This window comes from Sceloporus occidentalis, unplaced genomic scaffold, assembly GCF_023333645.1.
Source record: "Sceloporus occidentalis isolate IW3139 unplaced genomic scaffold, rSceOcc1.0.p SCAF_3, whole genome shotgun sequence".
Taxonomy (NCBI): Eukaryota; Metazoa; Chordata; class Lepidosauria; order Squamata; family Phrynosomatidae; genus Sceloporus; species Sceloporus occidentalis.
Genome location: NW_028316983.1, coordinates 184128936 through 184145755, shown reverse-complemented (window position 1 = coordinate 184145755; position 16820 = coordinate 184128936). Strand labels below are relative to the sequence as shown.

General features: G+C 40.1%; 1 protein-coding gene across 12 annotated transcripts in view; it reads left to right on the top strand.

Moving 5' to 3' along the window:
* PTPRM (protein tyrosine phosphatase receptor type M) overlaps window positions 1-16820 on the top strand; it is a 625500-nt gene that overhangs the window by 528814 nt on the left and 79866 nt on the right. For all 12 annotated transcript variants that reach the window (XM_089517070.1, XM_089517069.1, XM_089517061.1 and 9 more), the window contains one exon: window positions 9503-9590. In XM_089517070.1, the coding sequence (XP_089373196.1) occupies window positions 9503-9590 (88 nt within the window). The remainder of the gene's footprint in view (window positions 1-9502; window positions 9591-16820) is intronic.

The window sequence follows — 16820 nt, the reverse complement described above, 5'->3', positions numbered from 1 at the left end:
GACTACTTCAGAAAGTAATGGATTCTCCATCCATCTATCCTTCTATCCATCCCTTTATTTATATACCACCTCTGAAATTATCCTTTATTGAGGTTTTAAGCAAGTGTTTGATGGATTGCTGTTAGTATTGCTTTATCAGTGAATTCCTGCAAGGGGAGTGAATTGGACCAGATGACCCTTTAGATCCCTTTCAGCATTGTGATTTACATTACACAATCCTGATGTGTAAGATCTTTCTTCTGGAACATCCTTAAAATGAGCAGTGATGTATTCCAAGTTTCATACTTCAAGTCTCAAGTCCAGTTTCAGATCCTTGCACCATACTTTCAAATCAAGTTCCAAGTCTGGAAGCCAACTTTTAACAGAAGAAAAGGAGGCAGTGTGTGTTTCTTGGAGAGAAACAGCAGACGGACAATGGGCTTCATGCAGGTGTTGAGATGTGCTTGGCACTCTGTCCCCACTGCACAACAGAGGATCTTCTAAATCTTTTCAAAACCTAGAAGGACACATTTGCTGTCCCTCTCTGAGAGTTGTGCTGTGGGAGTGGGTCTTGCCTGCTGCTCAAAGTGAATGACACCAACAACTCAGTCGCTAAAAATATACAAGTCATGTGTCAAGTTGAACCAGTGTTTCATTTATTGCCGAGTCAAGTGTTGACTCATTGAAGTGATTTGAATCCAAGTCAATCAACTTGAGTTTGCATCACTGAAAGTCAGTGGCAGGTAGAGACTTCCATGTCACTGGCCCAGGGAGTCTACTGTAGATTTTAGTCTGGATTTTAAATGAGTTTTCCAGCCTGTTGAACCTGTTGTAGGAATAGGTTTCAGCACCTTAGATATCCCTTTTCAAGTATGGGCTAATCCTCAGAGCAGATGAACACTCGCAGACCAAAAAAAAATCCATCAGCCATGGCTGCTAACAAGGGTAAATTTTGTGGGAAATCATGGAGAGAGAGGATAATCATTATGAGACAGCACACTTAGAAGTTGTGTGAGTTTTTTTTTTTTTTTAAATGCTCTTAGCACTGTAAGGTTATATCTGTACTTTGATCATGTAAGGTATTAGGATGGATTAGTGAAACCTCTGAAAAACAAAAAAAAGCACAGTCAGAAGTAGTATAGATATCTCGACATTCAGGAAAAACAAATTCCTGTATTATAACATTTAAAGCTAGAGCACCACATTGTTTGTCAGATTGAACCTTAGTCCTTCATCCTGACATGGTATATTTATATGTGCAGGGAGTATTTTTGTGGGCTACCATTCAAGCTGCCATTTCCAACCAGAAGCCTTAAATAGAACCATCCAGGAAAACCTTTATGGTTTGCCAATGTATAAATTCACACTAAAAATGATGCAACACATTTTGATTTTCCTTTTTATTCCATAGTACTCATTCTAGTTGTGTTTCCTGGAGCTGAATTGTATAAGGTAGTAAACCTCTGAAAATTGTATCCATACTGCATGAGAAACCTAAAGTACATGATATATAATCCTGACATCTGCACCCTTCTGGGTAATAATATATCCCATTTGCAGATACTGGAAGCACTCATTTTAAAAACCATGGTACCATTTTGTACTTGCAATGTCTTGGGTTGTGCAGTTGAGGTGTGTAATTACATCCTTTGGAACCTGATGAAGGGAGGGAAGGTGATGTGGAGAAGGCTACTGAATCACAAGGTATCTTGTTCAAGAAAAATGCATGCTTGTCTATGTGGGATGTTCAATTTTCTAATGCATAGCACTCAGGGACAGTGCTGAAAATGTATGGCAGTTGATATTCATGGAGTGGTTTCATTTTATTGTATTATAGACTTTCTGCTATTATGGGTGCTTCCAAGGTTCACTGACTTAGTACAGAATATATGAGATACCGTCAGAAACAACACTTTAATTACGTGCTATAAAGAATAAAAAGTGAGATTTATTTATGAAAATGCTACATAAACTGTAGATAAACCATCCATCCACCCTCCCGATAGCACTTTTTATTTCTGCGGAAGGAAAAAAAGTCTAAACTTTAGGTACACAAATTGGAATAATATACCCTGTACATTAATTACAGCATAAATGTGTATATTTTACCTAGGGAGTTCTTTCTGTAAGGAAAGAGTTGTAAAACCCTATTAGCTCACTCTGTTCATTGTTTTAGAGATAAATCTAGATGACAGATTACTTTAAGTTAACAGTTAACTACTGTTCCAGGGAGTATGTTGCTAAACTTGAATTTTAATTGTTCCTCCTAGTACATTCTTCAGCTTAATGCAGACTAAGACCCATGTAGAAAATCTTCCCTTTTAGAGAAACTTGTATTAGAATTTAAAAGAGCAAGAAGCAGCTGGGAGTCTGTAAAAATAAATTTGGTTTCTGTAGAAATTATTCTTAAAGTAGTTACAGTTAAAGGGGAAAATGTTATTGCTATTTAGATTTCAGACTCTATCTTGTAAAACTATACAAAAATTGCAAGAGATGGAATGGAAAACATGTATGAGATTAGTGGGACTGGGTGTAGTACTCAGAGTCTGGGGATAATACTGTGTACATCGTGGCTATATCTTAGAGAAATTGCAAGACAGAAACTAAAGAGGAGGAAGAAACAAGAGGGAAAGAATATGGAGAAGCAGACTGATGGGAACTTGACAAGACTAGAAGCAGGGAGCATCTGAAGGAGAAGAATTGGAGAGGAAAGAAGGCAAGAGGGATTTGAGTGGTTGGAGAGGGGAATAATTTAGTCTAGAATAATGGGATGCATGGAATAGAGTGATAAACAACTACTGGACATGAGCAGCAGTGGGGAGTGACACTGATGTAGGATCTCACAGAGAGAACGACAGTGACACCATACCTAATACATGTTAGCACTGCACAGAGGGAGGCAGTGGTGAAACCTCTTGCAGGAGCCTCTCACCTAGAAAACACTATGATAAAACAACCCAAAATGAAACAAAAGGTAGGATTAGAACACAAACACAAAGCTAAAACGGAGCCACAGGGGGAAATTAATGTGCAGGGCCTAGGGAGAGCAGTGGAGGATAGGGGATCTTGGAAATGCCTCTTCCATAGGTTTGCTATGAGTCAGGATCGACTCAATGGCAGTTAACAGCAACAACACTGCTGTCTTTGTATGCATAAATTGGCACCTACAGTCATTGTTATGGGAGAGCCAGCATAGAGACCAGGATTCAAATCCCCACTTGGTCATGAAAACGCAGTGGGCAAGTCATACCCTCTCAGCCACAGATGAAGGCAATGACAAATGCCCTCTGAACAAAATTTTGCCAAGAAAGCCCCACCTTAGGGTGGCCATAAGTTGGAAACTATTTGAAGGCATACAAGAACAAACAGTCATTCTTACCTTCAGTGATACCATTGTTAATAAAAGGCCCTTATTTCTCAGTCAATTAAAGGTTCATAAAGAGGACCAGGATCATGTCTTTTGGCTCCATGACTATCCTATGCATGTTCAACTTCACTTCTGAAAGGCACATTATGCCTACAAACTGTATACTTATGGTCATGATATGTGTATGATTACAGAGTTTGTGCATGTGCATGCAGACTCTCAGAAGTCACAGCTAAATACGGAAAGTAGCCGCTGCAACAGCTACTCTTTTAGGCAGCCACAATCCTCACCCAGGCTTTTCTCAATTGACTTTCCCTCAAACTGGGAGGAAACTTTGCCTTGCCCGCTGACTCTGGATCAGAGCTCCCCCGTATTCTTATCCCTTCTTAGGACGTGGCATCCTCTATCCTCAGTCCTGAGATTCTGGGTTTACATGAGTAGCTGGTTCCTCTGTATTTCCTCATTAAGAGGAATCTTCTAATATGGCATAACATTATTTCTGCTGGTAGCATCATATGCATGTTCTGTCATGGATGTAGATAGCAAAAAACACAATTGGACTGACTAGAAATTGTAAGCCACATGCTGAGCCACACCATCTGTAGATTTAGAGCAAGGATTGGACACTGCAAGCATTAGGGGTTGCATTGCCCCTTGCCACAGGTCCTTGGAGGATTGCTTCACTCCCACATGGAAACTCAGCATGATCCCCCATGCCTTCCAGGGATGTACAGTAGTTCTCGTATTTACTTCCTTCCAGTCTGCAGATGGCTTCTTCAGGGCCTAAAACAGCCATGGGAGCAAAAACATGTTGAAATCTCAAGGATATGGGGGAATCATTGTAACCACATAACACACACAACAACTTTTTTCATTACTCAAGGCCATATTTTGCCTACTACTGTTTTAAAAGATTGTATGAATTGTACTGATCCTCAGTCAAGTGCATACCCCCCAACTGCCCTGGTCTGGCAAGACAGGCCCAGTGAATCCTCTGCTGTCCAACATTTTCTACTGCTTTTAAAATGTCCCAGTTTCTTCCTGCTCGTTCCAGTTTCCTCTTTTGTCCTCAACTTACTTCAGTTGCTGCAAACTGAGTTTAAAGTGCCAAAATAATTTGCACTCAACTTGGCAGGAAGGAAAGGAGAAGAGGGGTGTTGTCTTTCCCTTCCTAAGCACAGTACATAAATTCCAGGGTCTCTCTGGCTCAGCATTGTAGTTTTGGGACTCATAGAATCATAGAGTTGGAAGAGACCACAAGGGCCATCCAGTCCAAACCCTGCTACGCAGGAAATCCAAATCAAAGCATCCCTGATAGATGGCCATCCAACCTCTGTTTAAAGACTTCCAACAAGGTTGATTGCACTATATTCTGAGGGAGTGAGTTCCACTGTCGAACAGCTCTTACTATCAGGAAATTCCTCCTAATGTTGAGGTAGAATCTCTTTTTCTGGAGTTTGCATCCATTGCTCCAGGTCCTAGTCTCTGGAGCAGCAGAAAACAAGCTAGCTCCCTCCTCAATGTGACATCCCTTCAAGTATTTAAACAGGGCTATCATATCACCTCTTAACCTTCTTTTCTCCAGGCTAAACATCCCCAGCTCCCTAAGTCTTTCCTCATAGGACATGGTTTTCAGACCCTTCACCATTTTAGTCGCCCTCCTTTGGACACGCTCCAGTTTCTCAACATCCTTTTTAAATTGTGGTGCCCAGAACTAGACACAATCTTCCAGGTGGGGCCTGACCAAAGCAGAGTAGAGTGGCACTATTACTTTCCTTGATCTAGACACTACTTCTATTGATACAGCCTAAAATCGCATTGGCCTTGTTAGCTGCCGCATCGCACTGTTGATTCATGTTCAACTTGTGGTCTACTTGGACTCCCAGATCCCTTTCCCATGTAGTTTCATTCAGCCAGGTATCCCCCCATCCTATATGTGTTCATTTCATTTTTCTGTCCTAAGTGCAGTACCTTACATTTCTCCATGCTGAATTTCATTTTGTTAGCTGGTAATTTTATCAAAAAAGAGAGATTAGATTTGTCTGGCATGACTTGTTTCTCTGAAACCCATGTTGACTTTTTGTGATTATGGAATTGCCTTCTAAATGTTCACACACTCTCTGTTAATGATCTGCTCTAGAATCTTTCCTGGTCATCCTTTCTCATTAATGACTTTTGCCTTCCTGCCTGGCCCCATCTTTTTGACTACACTCTGGCGGGGTACATACCACCGCTTTGCGGCGGTCTGCCGCCGCCGCCAGTAGGTCCGCGGGGGAGCCGGAGCCTTCAGACGGCCCGACTCCCGCGCGGACTGAAAAAGAAGCTCCAAAATGGAGCTTCTTTTACCGTCGCGTTTGCGACGTAGCGAGGCGCCAGGGGCGCGCTCGCTACGTCACAAGCGGCGCGACGCGTACGGACGCTCAGCGTCCGATACGCAAAGATGGCGGCACCCATATGGAAGGGGCGCCGCCATCTTGTACGTATAGAATACGTACTAGGGTTAGGGGGGTGCGGAAGCACCGCCCCTTCCTAACCCTAGTACGTATAGAAGACGTACTAAATGGCGGTATGTATCCCGCCTCTGGTGTGGCTCAGCTACATGTGGCTCAGTTTTCATCTGAAATGTTGGAGGGTATGCAAATGGAAAGAAAGGCAATCGAAGGGTAGCACTTTAGGCTATAAAAAAGTAACTGAAATGCCTGGAGTGAAGAAGGATTGAATAGAACTAGTTGGCTATAAGCTGTATGAAAAACAGATGTAGGGGAAAGCGATTATACAAATCTCATGGGATCTGGCATTTTAAAAATGGCTTTTTTTAACAACAACAAAATCCTTCATGTTTACAAGGAAGAGATTCAAAGTATTTACATGTTTACAAGGAAGAGGCCCAATCTAAGAGAAGAAGGCATTGCAGTAAGAAAAACTTAGGCAGTACTGGCCATGCTGGTTGGGATCTTCTGGATGTTGGTGCCCAACAGAGTAACTTTTCCAAGATCTGCTCCTGAGTTATGCCGGCTTATGGAAGGCAGACAGGAGAAAAGCCCTCTTATTAAACTGGAATACATACTGTCAGCACTGCCCATTTCTTATGCTGTTAGTACAAGCTGTGCTTTTTTTTTCTTGACATGAAGGTATAATTTGGTGTTTGATAACACTAGATTTAGTGTTGCTTTAATGTTTAAGTGCTTTGTAGATGGCAACCACTTTTGGTGCCAATGTTGTTATGCATTTACTAGCTGTAAGCCGTAATGTCTTATTTGCAGTAGAGAAGCATTCATTTACTCTAATGTTTCTGGCTTCATCCAGCTGTTTGCTTATGTGTATCACAGGGCATTATAATATAGAAATGCACCCATAACCCTTGGTTCAATTAAACACTTAGTGCCTGCTCCCGCATACAAATAATAACATGAGAATTGCATTTAAGGTATCCATTTTGTATGGCCTTAACGATCTAGAGAAATGAAACATGTCAACTGTCTTAGGTTCTTCTTGTTGTTGGGTGCGTTGACATTGACGCTGACTTGCAGCAAGCCTATCCCAGGGTTTTTTGTTTTTGTTTTGGCAAAGTTTATTCAGAGGAAGTTTGCTGTCTAACGCTAAGGGAATGTTCCATGGCTAAATGCAGATTCAAGCACTAGTCTCAGTCCCGGTCCAATTCTCAAACCACTACACCATCCTTGCTTTCTTACTCATAGGTATTTCTAACTACCATCTTTCTAATGGGATTCCAGTTGCTTTTACCCTGTAAGCTCATATCCAATAGATTTTAGTCCTTGTTTCTTCACCTTCCTTTTGGCATGATTTTCTATGCTGTATAAACCTATGTTTTGTTTTGTTTTGTTTTGTTTCATTTCTTTTTATTTTATTTTCTGGGCAGTTGAATTCAGGCATACATCCTTTCCACCACTGGCTCATTGAATGCAATCCCTCCAGCAATCAAGCTGTGGCTGACAAATGTGTATTCCGTACCAAAATTAATTAATTCTAAAATAACCTCAATTAAATCATATAGTGCTGCGGTCAAGTAAATATTAAATCAGCTTATGTGCATAATGAAAACATTTTTTCTTGCCTGAAATTTTATGAGGTATTGCAAATCATGTTTTTAATAAAACATATGTGCACATCAGTTGCAGACAAAATGATGAAAAATAGTATTACCTGTAGAAAGGCTGGTTAGCCAAGTTGTATAAAATGTGTATTATTCTTCATCTTCTGTGGACAGGCTTCACTGCTTGGATTATGTCTTATTGGGCTCTCTTGCCTAAGGAAAGGAGCATAATCTCCTTCCTGCAGTCTGTGCATTTGCCTCAGGAAAAGAACCAGATGTCTGCTTCCATTTGTTCCAATTATGGCATAATGAGCCCTACCTATATTGACTATGATGGTTCAAGTTAGGCCAGCCTGAATTTACTCTCCTCTTTTTGAATGGGCAGAATTCCATTTTGGGTGACAAAGTAACAAGTCCTAAGGTTTACACCTATTTCCAACGTGGTACCCAATTTTATTCTATATTTTAGGTTGCTCTAGAAACAACTGTTGTTTAACCTTCCTGTAGTCGTAGAAGGGAGGGAGTTGTTACATATTTGAGATCTTCCCCAAGCTAAATTTGTGATCCAATTGAAAACTGGCATGTCACATAGAAGATTCATTGATGTTCAGGCTTTTCATATAGGGAACAATTTTTTCTGTCTATGTCCTTTCAAACGAATGATGCATGCTTTTGAGGACTGTACCATGTTAGTAATGCATATGTGAATTAGCTCGTCTATGTTTTGTGGAGATACACAGCTGTATCTTTTCTCTGTCTGTTTATGGAATATTCAGGATGATAGGTAGCAAGCTACAGTCAGATACCGCAGAAGATGGGAAGTGCTAATATCAATTATTCATATGGTGTGAGATTTTTTGAGAGAGCCAGCACGGTGTGGTGGTTTGTGTTGGACTACAACTCTGGAGACCAGAGTTCAGATCCGTACTTGGCCATGGAAATCCACTGGGTGGCATTGGGCAAGTCACACTATCTCAGCTTTAGGAAGGCAAAGAGATTTTGCCTCCTGAACAAATTTTGCCAATGATAGCATCACCTTAGGATTGCCATAAGTCAGAAACTACTTGAACATGTATAACAACAAATCAGAATTCTGAAAATAACTGATATGACACAACTTCCTACGTTGCTCTGAGTCATACTTTATCATTTGTTAGGATTAGGAAGGGTTTTTGGTCATTAATTACATTTACAATTAATTATATTTACATTTTTAAATCAGTTTAAAACAACAACACCATATCTCATATTCTGTGTAAGGTAATAGTTCATCTGGTTCACTGGACAATCTTGAAATATCTGAAAGACATGTATGTGCCCAAGGCATTTTATAACTTCACCTGAGAATGTAGTACAAGGCAGGGGTGTGTGTTGTTCCCCAAATATACTGTTGGACTATACCTCCAGTCCCAACACCTGGAAGTCTACATGTTAATTATACCTGATGTACTGTGAACACAAGGAACAAAGAAACTGACTTATACTGATTCAGCATGGCCCAGTATATTTAACTCAGTGGCTCTCCTTCTGGAAAGATTCTTTCCTAGCCCCTGCCTGAAAGTTTCTGGTGATCTTCCACTTATGTACTATTTAGACCCAATTCTGCTTAGTTTCCAAGGTCAGATAAGACTGTTGCGCTCAGGGTGATGGTGGTATTTTTTGCTTAATATGAAAATTTACACCATATTAAACCTCCTTGATCCATGACAATCAGGGTGACCTGAACTTTAGATTTAATAGAAATGACCAGAAAAAGTTTCAGCATGATTTTAAAAATACTTTTCATACCTCTATGTTGTCGTTACCCCATGTATCCTGTTCATACTATCCATGTAATCCTTGATCTTAGAGTAGTGTGTACCTTTTCTTAGTATGGAGACGTTGTTTATATAAAAATGATGCTGTTATTCATTATTAAGTAATGGTTATTGAAATATAATCATCTTGTAATAAGTAAAAACAGTCAGTGTTTGCCTCCTTTTTTTCATAGCTGCTGTGGGAGGGTTTCTTCCCATGTCCTTCTGTTATCTTTAATGCTTCTGTTGGTACATATTCTGTTCCTCAGAGTGATTTTGCTTCCCCTGTTCTTCTTTTTCTAACAGAGCTTTTTTGAAGGACAGTCTGCACCATGGGACTCAGCTAAGAAAGATGAGAACCGAATGAAGAATAGATATGGGAATATCATTGCATGTAAGTGTTGACAGCATAATTGTACTACTGTGTAAATTCCTTTTAGTAACTGACAACACTGCCCACTGATATACAGCTCTTTGTGTCTGGAGTAACCACCATAATGAAAAAGAAAGGGATAAATAAATACTTCAGTACTTGAAAGACTGGAAAGCAGTAGATGTATTATTAGAGAGCTAATGCAGAGAGGTACTTTCAGTGTCACTTCATTGGCTTACCTTGGATCTGTCATTGTCTCTCAGGATATGTTACCTGACAGGGTTGTTGTGAAGATAAAAGATAAAAACTTTTTCTTAAAAAATAGATAAAATGTTGTTGGTCATTGTTCTTGTTCTGTGCCTTCAAGTCATTTCCAATTACTAAGGTGAACCTGTCCCATTGTTTTCTTGGCAAGATTTGTTCAGAGGAGATTTGCCTTTGCCTTCCTCTGAGGCAGGAAGAATGTAACCCCACCTAAGGTCGCTCAGGAGGTTTCCATTTCTGAGCAGGGTTCAAGCCCCAGTCTCCAGGGTCTAATGTTCAGACCACTATACCACACTGGCCCCATCAAAAGATCCTTTCAGAAGACCTGATGAAATAGAAAAGCTTTTGCCTGGAGATGAGAGGGGGCCAGTCTAGGCTCCCATGAATGGGATTTCCACAGCTGGGAGCAGCCACTGAGTAGGCTTTCTGTCATGTCCTCTCCACATGAGGCAGCAAGGATGGTGGCACTGAAAGAAAACCTTTTCCCTAATAATAATAATAATAATAATAATAATAATAATAATAATTTGTATCCTGCCTCTCCTTGTATTGGATCAAGGCGGTAACAACAAACAAAAGAACAATAAAAATGCTACACAGCAAGTCACACGTAATAAACATAGCAAAAACACCCTAAAACTCCCTCCCACCCTAAAATAATGTTAAAACAACAATTCCCAATAAAATGCTCCCAATAAAATCAATCATGATCACAGTCCGGTGGGAACGGCTATGCAAATGCAGAGTACAACATTCCAAGGAGGTCAGTTAGGGAAGGCCTGCCGGAAGAGATCCATTTTTATTGCCTTCTTAAAGGCCTCTAAAGATGTTATGTGGCGGATCTCCTCCAGCAGGTCATTCCAGATTTTTGGAGCGGCAACAGAAAGCGTCCTCTGGGAAGTCATTACCAGTCTGGTTTTCTTAAACCGCAAGAGATTCTTCCCACAGAATCTGAGAGTACGGGAAGGATTGTATGGGAGGAGGCATTCCCTCAGGTGAGCTGGACCCAAGCCATGTAGGGCTTTATAGGTAATGACCAACACCTTATACTGTGCCCAGAAGCTAATAGGCAGCCAGTGTAGGGATTTTAAGATAGGTGTAATAGGATCAAATTTAGAACTCCCTGTAACCAATCTGGCTGCCATATTTTGAACCAGTTGCAGCTTCCGAATGAGGCATGAGCATTGCCCCATGTAGAGCTTAAAGTGTGGGCTGCATCCACACTGCAGAAATAATCCAGTTTGACACCACTTTAACTTCCATGGTTCAATGCTTTGGAGTTTTAGGCTTTGTCATTTGTTTTGACACAAGGGCTCTCTGACAGTGAAGGCTAAATATCTCACAAAACTACAAATCTCAGAATTCCATATCAGTGAGCCATGGCAGTTGAAGTGGTGTCAAACTAGATTATTTCTGCAGTTGCACACACAGCCATAGGAAGTTATAATTAATAATAATAATTTGTTTTATTTATATACCGCTATTCCAAAGATCATAGTGGTGAACAGCAAGTAAGCTAATTAGCAAGTAAGCTAATTTGCCCCCAACAGTCTGGGTACTCATTTTAGCGACCTCGGAAGGAGTCGAGCTTGGGCCCTTTTTGCTGGTCTTGAACTCGCAACCTTGTGGTTTTGAGTGAATGGCTGCAGTACAGGCATTTAACCACTGCGCCACCAGGGCTCCTTATCGTCTTTCATATAGCCTGGACCCAAGCCATGTAGGGTTGTAAAGGTCATAACCAGCACTTTGAATTGTGCCCAGAAATGGATCAGTAGCTAGTCAGGTTGTTTGAACAAGGGAATTATTTGTTCCTTATAACCAGCCACAGTCAGTAGTCTGACTGCAGAATTTTAGATCCACTGAAGTTTCCAAATAGCATTCCTCCCCCTGAAATACACATATACACACACTGGCTGTGATCCATATTCAGGCTACATATAAAAGATTTCCTAGCTGCATGGTACATGTTCACCTCAGCATGCAGCTTGACCCATAGTTTGGATCAGAATTGCCTATCTTCTGTTAGATCATGCTCACTGGAATTAGAGCTTTCTATATACATCATGCAAACCTATGGTATGTCAGAGAAAAGGTGCATGCTGTAGCAGAACATTTTAACTCACACTTCCTTATTTAAAAGAGCTTCTGTAGATAGATATTCCCCATAAGACTTGCATTTTTAAAATTGATTGTTTGGAGGGGCAAAGTGCTTTTTTTTTTTTTAAAGGAGATTATCATATGTATTGCTTGAATAAAATGATACCACTAACCAAAATTGGATTTTTTAAAAAAATACAGAAACATATTTATTTTCTCTTCCTTTATTAACTTTTATTTGCTCATTAGGGACCTTGGATTATTCAAGTCAAGTTAAATCATCACTGTGTCAGCTACCTCTGTGTATCCAATCACTTCAGGCTCCCTACTTTAAGATAAGAATGAGATTCATCTCGCTACAGATTAATGATGAGTAGGAAAAAGGAAAACAAGATAAAAATATTAGATGCACTGATCACTTGTAATTTACAGACTATACTCAAGAATTTCAGTGTGACAAATGTTACTTTGATCACTGGGATCTCAGTTTTATTTTGATGTCATCAGTTTTGAGCAGCTGAGAAACTGTGTTCAGGTTGTCAGCATAAACTTAAAATAATACAAATTAGTGAAGATTTAAACACTTGGGACTTTTTAGTTCAAAAAAATTATTTAGAGAGGACTTGATGGAAGTTGACAAAGTTATGAAATGATATACACAAAAGAAAGACAGAAAATTTGACCCTTAATGATAGAACCAGTGACATGGATTGATAGGGCAGAAAAGGCAACAAACACATCATTGTTCAACTCGTAATTAACCTGTGGGACCCACTGGATATTATGGTGATCGCTAACTTACAGAGTATGCATAGGACAGAGGAGTTAGAAATCTAAAGCACTCCTGGATCCGAACCTCCAGTTTGCCCAAAGTGATAGTAAGGGACTTTACCTGATGTAAAAATGGTCACTTCACAAAAGCAAAATAGAGTTTATCTGTGTTTTCAATCTTGCAAAGTGGCAACCTGGATTTATTCTGTAATAGCTAGATATAGCTGGTGTAACTGTTGTCATACAGTATTGCTGTTTGGATTGGAAAGTGGAAATTGGCTGTTAGGGTCTCAGAATGAAGAATTGGATTCAGTCCCCATCAAAAAGAAAATTAGTGAGAATTTAGCTGTTCTTTTATTATTATTTTTTAATTCTGTGCACCTGCACACAGTTATTCTTTATAGTCCAAAGGAACAAAACACAATTTCAGATCAATATATTTTAAGCCTACCTTTAAAAATAGCTATAAAAATCATTAAATTCTAATTCAGAATAATATTAATATTAACACTAAATGCTAGATATCTGCACACTTTTTCACCACCTCAATCCTTTGCTTCACAAAAAGAATAACAAGTAAATTGTGTTGTAGCATGTTGATTTGATTTAATTGGAGGGCAGATCTTCAGGTCAGAGAGATGTCATGCATACCTAAGTACAGAGCAGGTCACTCATTGCTTTGTCTGACTGGGAGACATGCAAGATGCATGAAAAGAAGACATGTGAAAACTCAGTACATAGCCAGGTTGAAATTTGAATCCATGCATGCAGGGTGAGAATAGCTTTTGTCTTTTCATCTGCCTGAAAATGTTTTTTTAATTAAAAAAAACACCGTAACTGTTTACAATATATCTGGATGACAGGGAACTTAAAAGAATTTGTAAAAATTTAGGGAAAGTCTGAAATTAAAAAATAAATGAAACCAGGGAATGGTTTTGTAATTGGTTGACTGGCTGAACCCAAAGAGTGCTCAGCAATGGCTCCTCTCCATCCTAGAGAGAATTGACCAGTGGGGTGCCACAGGGTTCTGTCCTGGGCCCAGTGCTATTCAACATCTTTATCAATTACTTGGATGAAAGAATAGGGGCATGCTGACCAATTTGCAGATGACACCAAATTAGGAGGAATAGCTAATACCCCAAAGGAGAGAATCAACATTCAAAATGACCTGAATAGATTAGAAAGCTGCACCAAAGCTAACAAAATGAATTTCAACACAGAGAAATGTAAGGTACTGCAGTTAGGGCAGAAAAATGAAATGCATAGATATAGGATGGAAGACACCTGGCTTAATGAGACTACATATGAAAGGGATTTAGGAGTCCTAGTAGACCACAAGTTGAACATGAGTCAACAGTGTGATCTGGCAGCTAACAAGGCCAGTGTGATTTTAGGCTGCATCAATAGAAGTATAGTGTCTAGATCAAGGGAAGTAATAGTGTCACTCTACTCCGCTTTGGTCAGGCCTCACCTGGAATACTGTGTCCAGTTCTGGGCACCACAATTCAAAAAGGATGTGGAGAAACTGGAGTGTGTCAAAAGGAGGGCGACTAAAATGGCGAAAGGTCTTGAAACCATGCCCTTATGAGGAGAGACTTAGGGAGCTGTGGATGTTTAGCTTGGAGAAGAGAAGGTTAAGAGGTGATATGATAGCCCTTTTTAAGTATTTGAAGGGATGTCGTATTGAGGATGCAGCAAGCTTGTTTTCTGCTGCTCCAGAGAATAGGAATAGGATAATAGGATTCTAATTAACTAAGCAGCAGTTACCAAAACTGGCAAAGGGGTGATTTAATGGGGAAAAAATCATTCAAATATTGCAATCTAATACTTAGGTAATGTGTTAAGAACCCCAGACGTGAATATATATTACACCAAATATATCTTACAGCAAAGAACAGATCAACATACATAAAGGACCAATGTGGCCTCTCACCCCTGACCATTGCCCTCCCCAATTTAAGACTATTTTTCAAGAACCCGCTTAAAGGTTTTTCCAGCCTGTTAGCTAGAGGACTCTTGCTGACAAGATGGAGCTCTTAGAGAAGCAGAACTTACACGAGGGTGGAAATTTTGCAGACACGAAGTCATGAATTTTGAACTTTATTTATTTAATCTGAGGTAGGAGAATAGATGATGTATGATAAAGAATAAAAAAATCAGGGTGAATTGACTTTGTGCTTACAATAAAGAAACACATCAGAGAAGATAGGTCAGAGTTTTTATCATGGAATTTTTTAAAGCTACCTCTGTACAGTTAATGCAGGAAGTATGGGTATGATATCTTCCTTTCTACATGTGGCTGTGCTTTATTTTAAAAAAATATATAGCTCAGTAGCTGAAAAGTTTAACTTATAGAAACATCTCACATCCCCAAGCAGTACGATCTGTTTCCTTGTAATGAGAGTGAGCATTAGAGATTAGCAGTGTCACTGGAGTATCCAATACTGTCATTCGATAAAGCCCATTTTCATCCTTTCGCAAATCCATAATTTCTTATGTAATTTATAATTTATTGTGTAAATTATTCCATTTGCCATTGGATTAACTGCTGTACTAGTTATTCTACAGTCTGTTTCACAGGCACATTGTGACTTCCTGGGATACGTCCTTCTTGGGCCAGTTATTCTTCTAGCAATTGTACAAGTACTGCAGGATAGAAACAACACTTCACCCCTTCCAGCATATTGGATACAACCAGTTTTTATTTACAGATATAGAAATAAAACAGAATATATTGGAGATGATCAAATTCCTAAAGTAGGCAGTATGATGATTTATTATGCATCAGATCCCCAAAGAATAGCAACTTCAATTTCCTACACTGTTCTTCCAGTTTTAACTCTTGTTTCCTAAATGCACAGGTGTTTCCCTCTGTGTGTGTTCATCTTTATAAAGTACAACAAACTGCTTCTTAACTTTTTCCTTTTTTGAAGCATGCAGCATTTTAAAGGCTGGAAAGAAAGGTTATGACACTAATAAGTTTATCGCATGGGGGTTAAACCGCTCCCTAGCGCGTTCTAACGGGGGCGAGCGGGGGCGTGCACGGAACACGATGGGCACCAGATGGGGCCCAAAACGCGACTTTATCGCACGGGGGGACACCGCCACCGCCGCTGCGCATTCCCATCGCGTCCCAATTCGGTTCCAGAGGGCGCCATTTCTGGAGACGCTTTGAAACAGTTCCCAGAAATGGCGCCCTCTGGAACTGAATTGGGACACGATGGGAACGCGCGGCGGCGGCGGCGTCCCCCCGTGCGATAAAGTCGCGTTTTGGGCCCCATCCGGTGCCCATCGCGTTCCGTGCGCGCCCCCACTCACCCCCGTTAGAATGCGCTGGGGAGCAGTTTAACCCCCATGCGATAAACTCTTAAAAGACTGTGAACCTTTTTTGTTTCTCTTTATGTTTCACATTACATGAAACCAAAGCTCCATCCCCTTCTGCAAATTTGCCATAATATCTATCAGTAATGCATTTTAATAACTGTGTCCTAAATCAGTTGTTAGTTCCCAACTAAGATAAAGCCACTGAATCAATGAACCTTACTTAAGTGTAGGTTTTCCAGTTTCCCATTGATTTAATAGGACTAGTCTAGTTGAGATTAACACTAGGATTTAGGTCTATGTACCACAAACTGCTACTATCAAATTGGCTTTTGTATAATGAAATAGGAGTCAGTGTGATGTAGTGGTCAGAAAGAGCATTGGACTGTGACACTAGAGACCAGGCTCAGAATCCCAGTTCATCCATGTAAACCCACTGGATGACCTTGGGCAAGTCACACTCTCTCAGCCTCAGAAGATGACAACAGCAAACGCCCTCTGAAGAAACTTGCCAAGAAAACCCTGTCACCGTAAGTCAGAAACAAATTGAAGGCACGCAACACACATACACAATGAAATAAAGGTAAAAAGCAGGAGCAGCAAGTCCTTTTTTCTTTCAGCATTTAACTAGTACAGTAATAGATTATTAGCTTAGCATAAAGCAATATAAAGTCTTCACTTTGTGCCCTCCAGGACAGCCCAATACACTGTCACTGATGTGTGCCTTCAAGTTGTTTCCAATTTATGGCCACCCTAAGGGGAACCTGTCTTTGCAAAATCTGTTTGAGGGGACTTTGT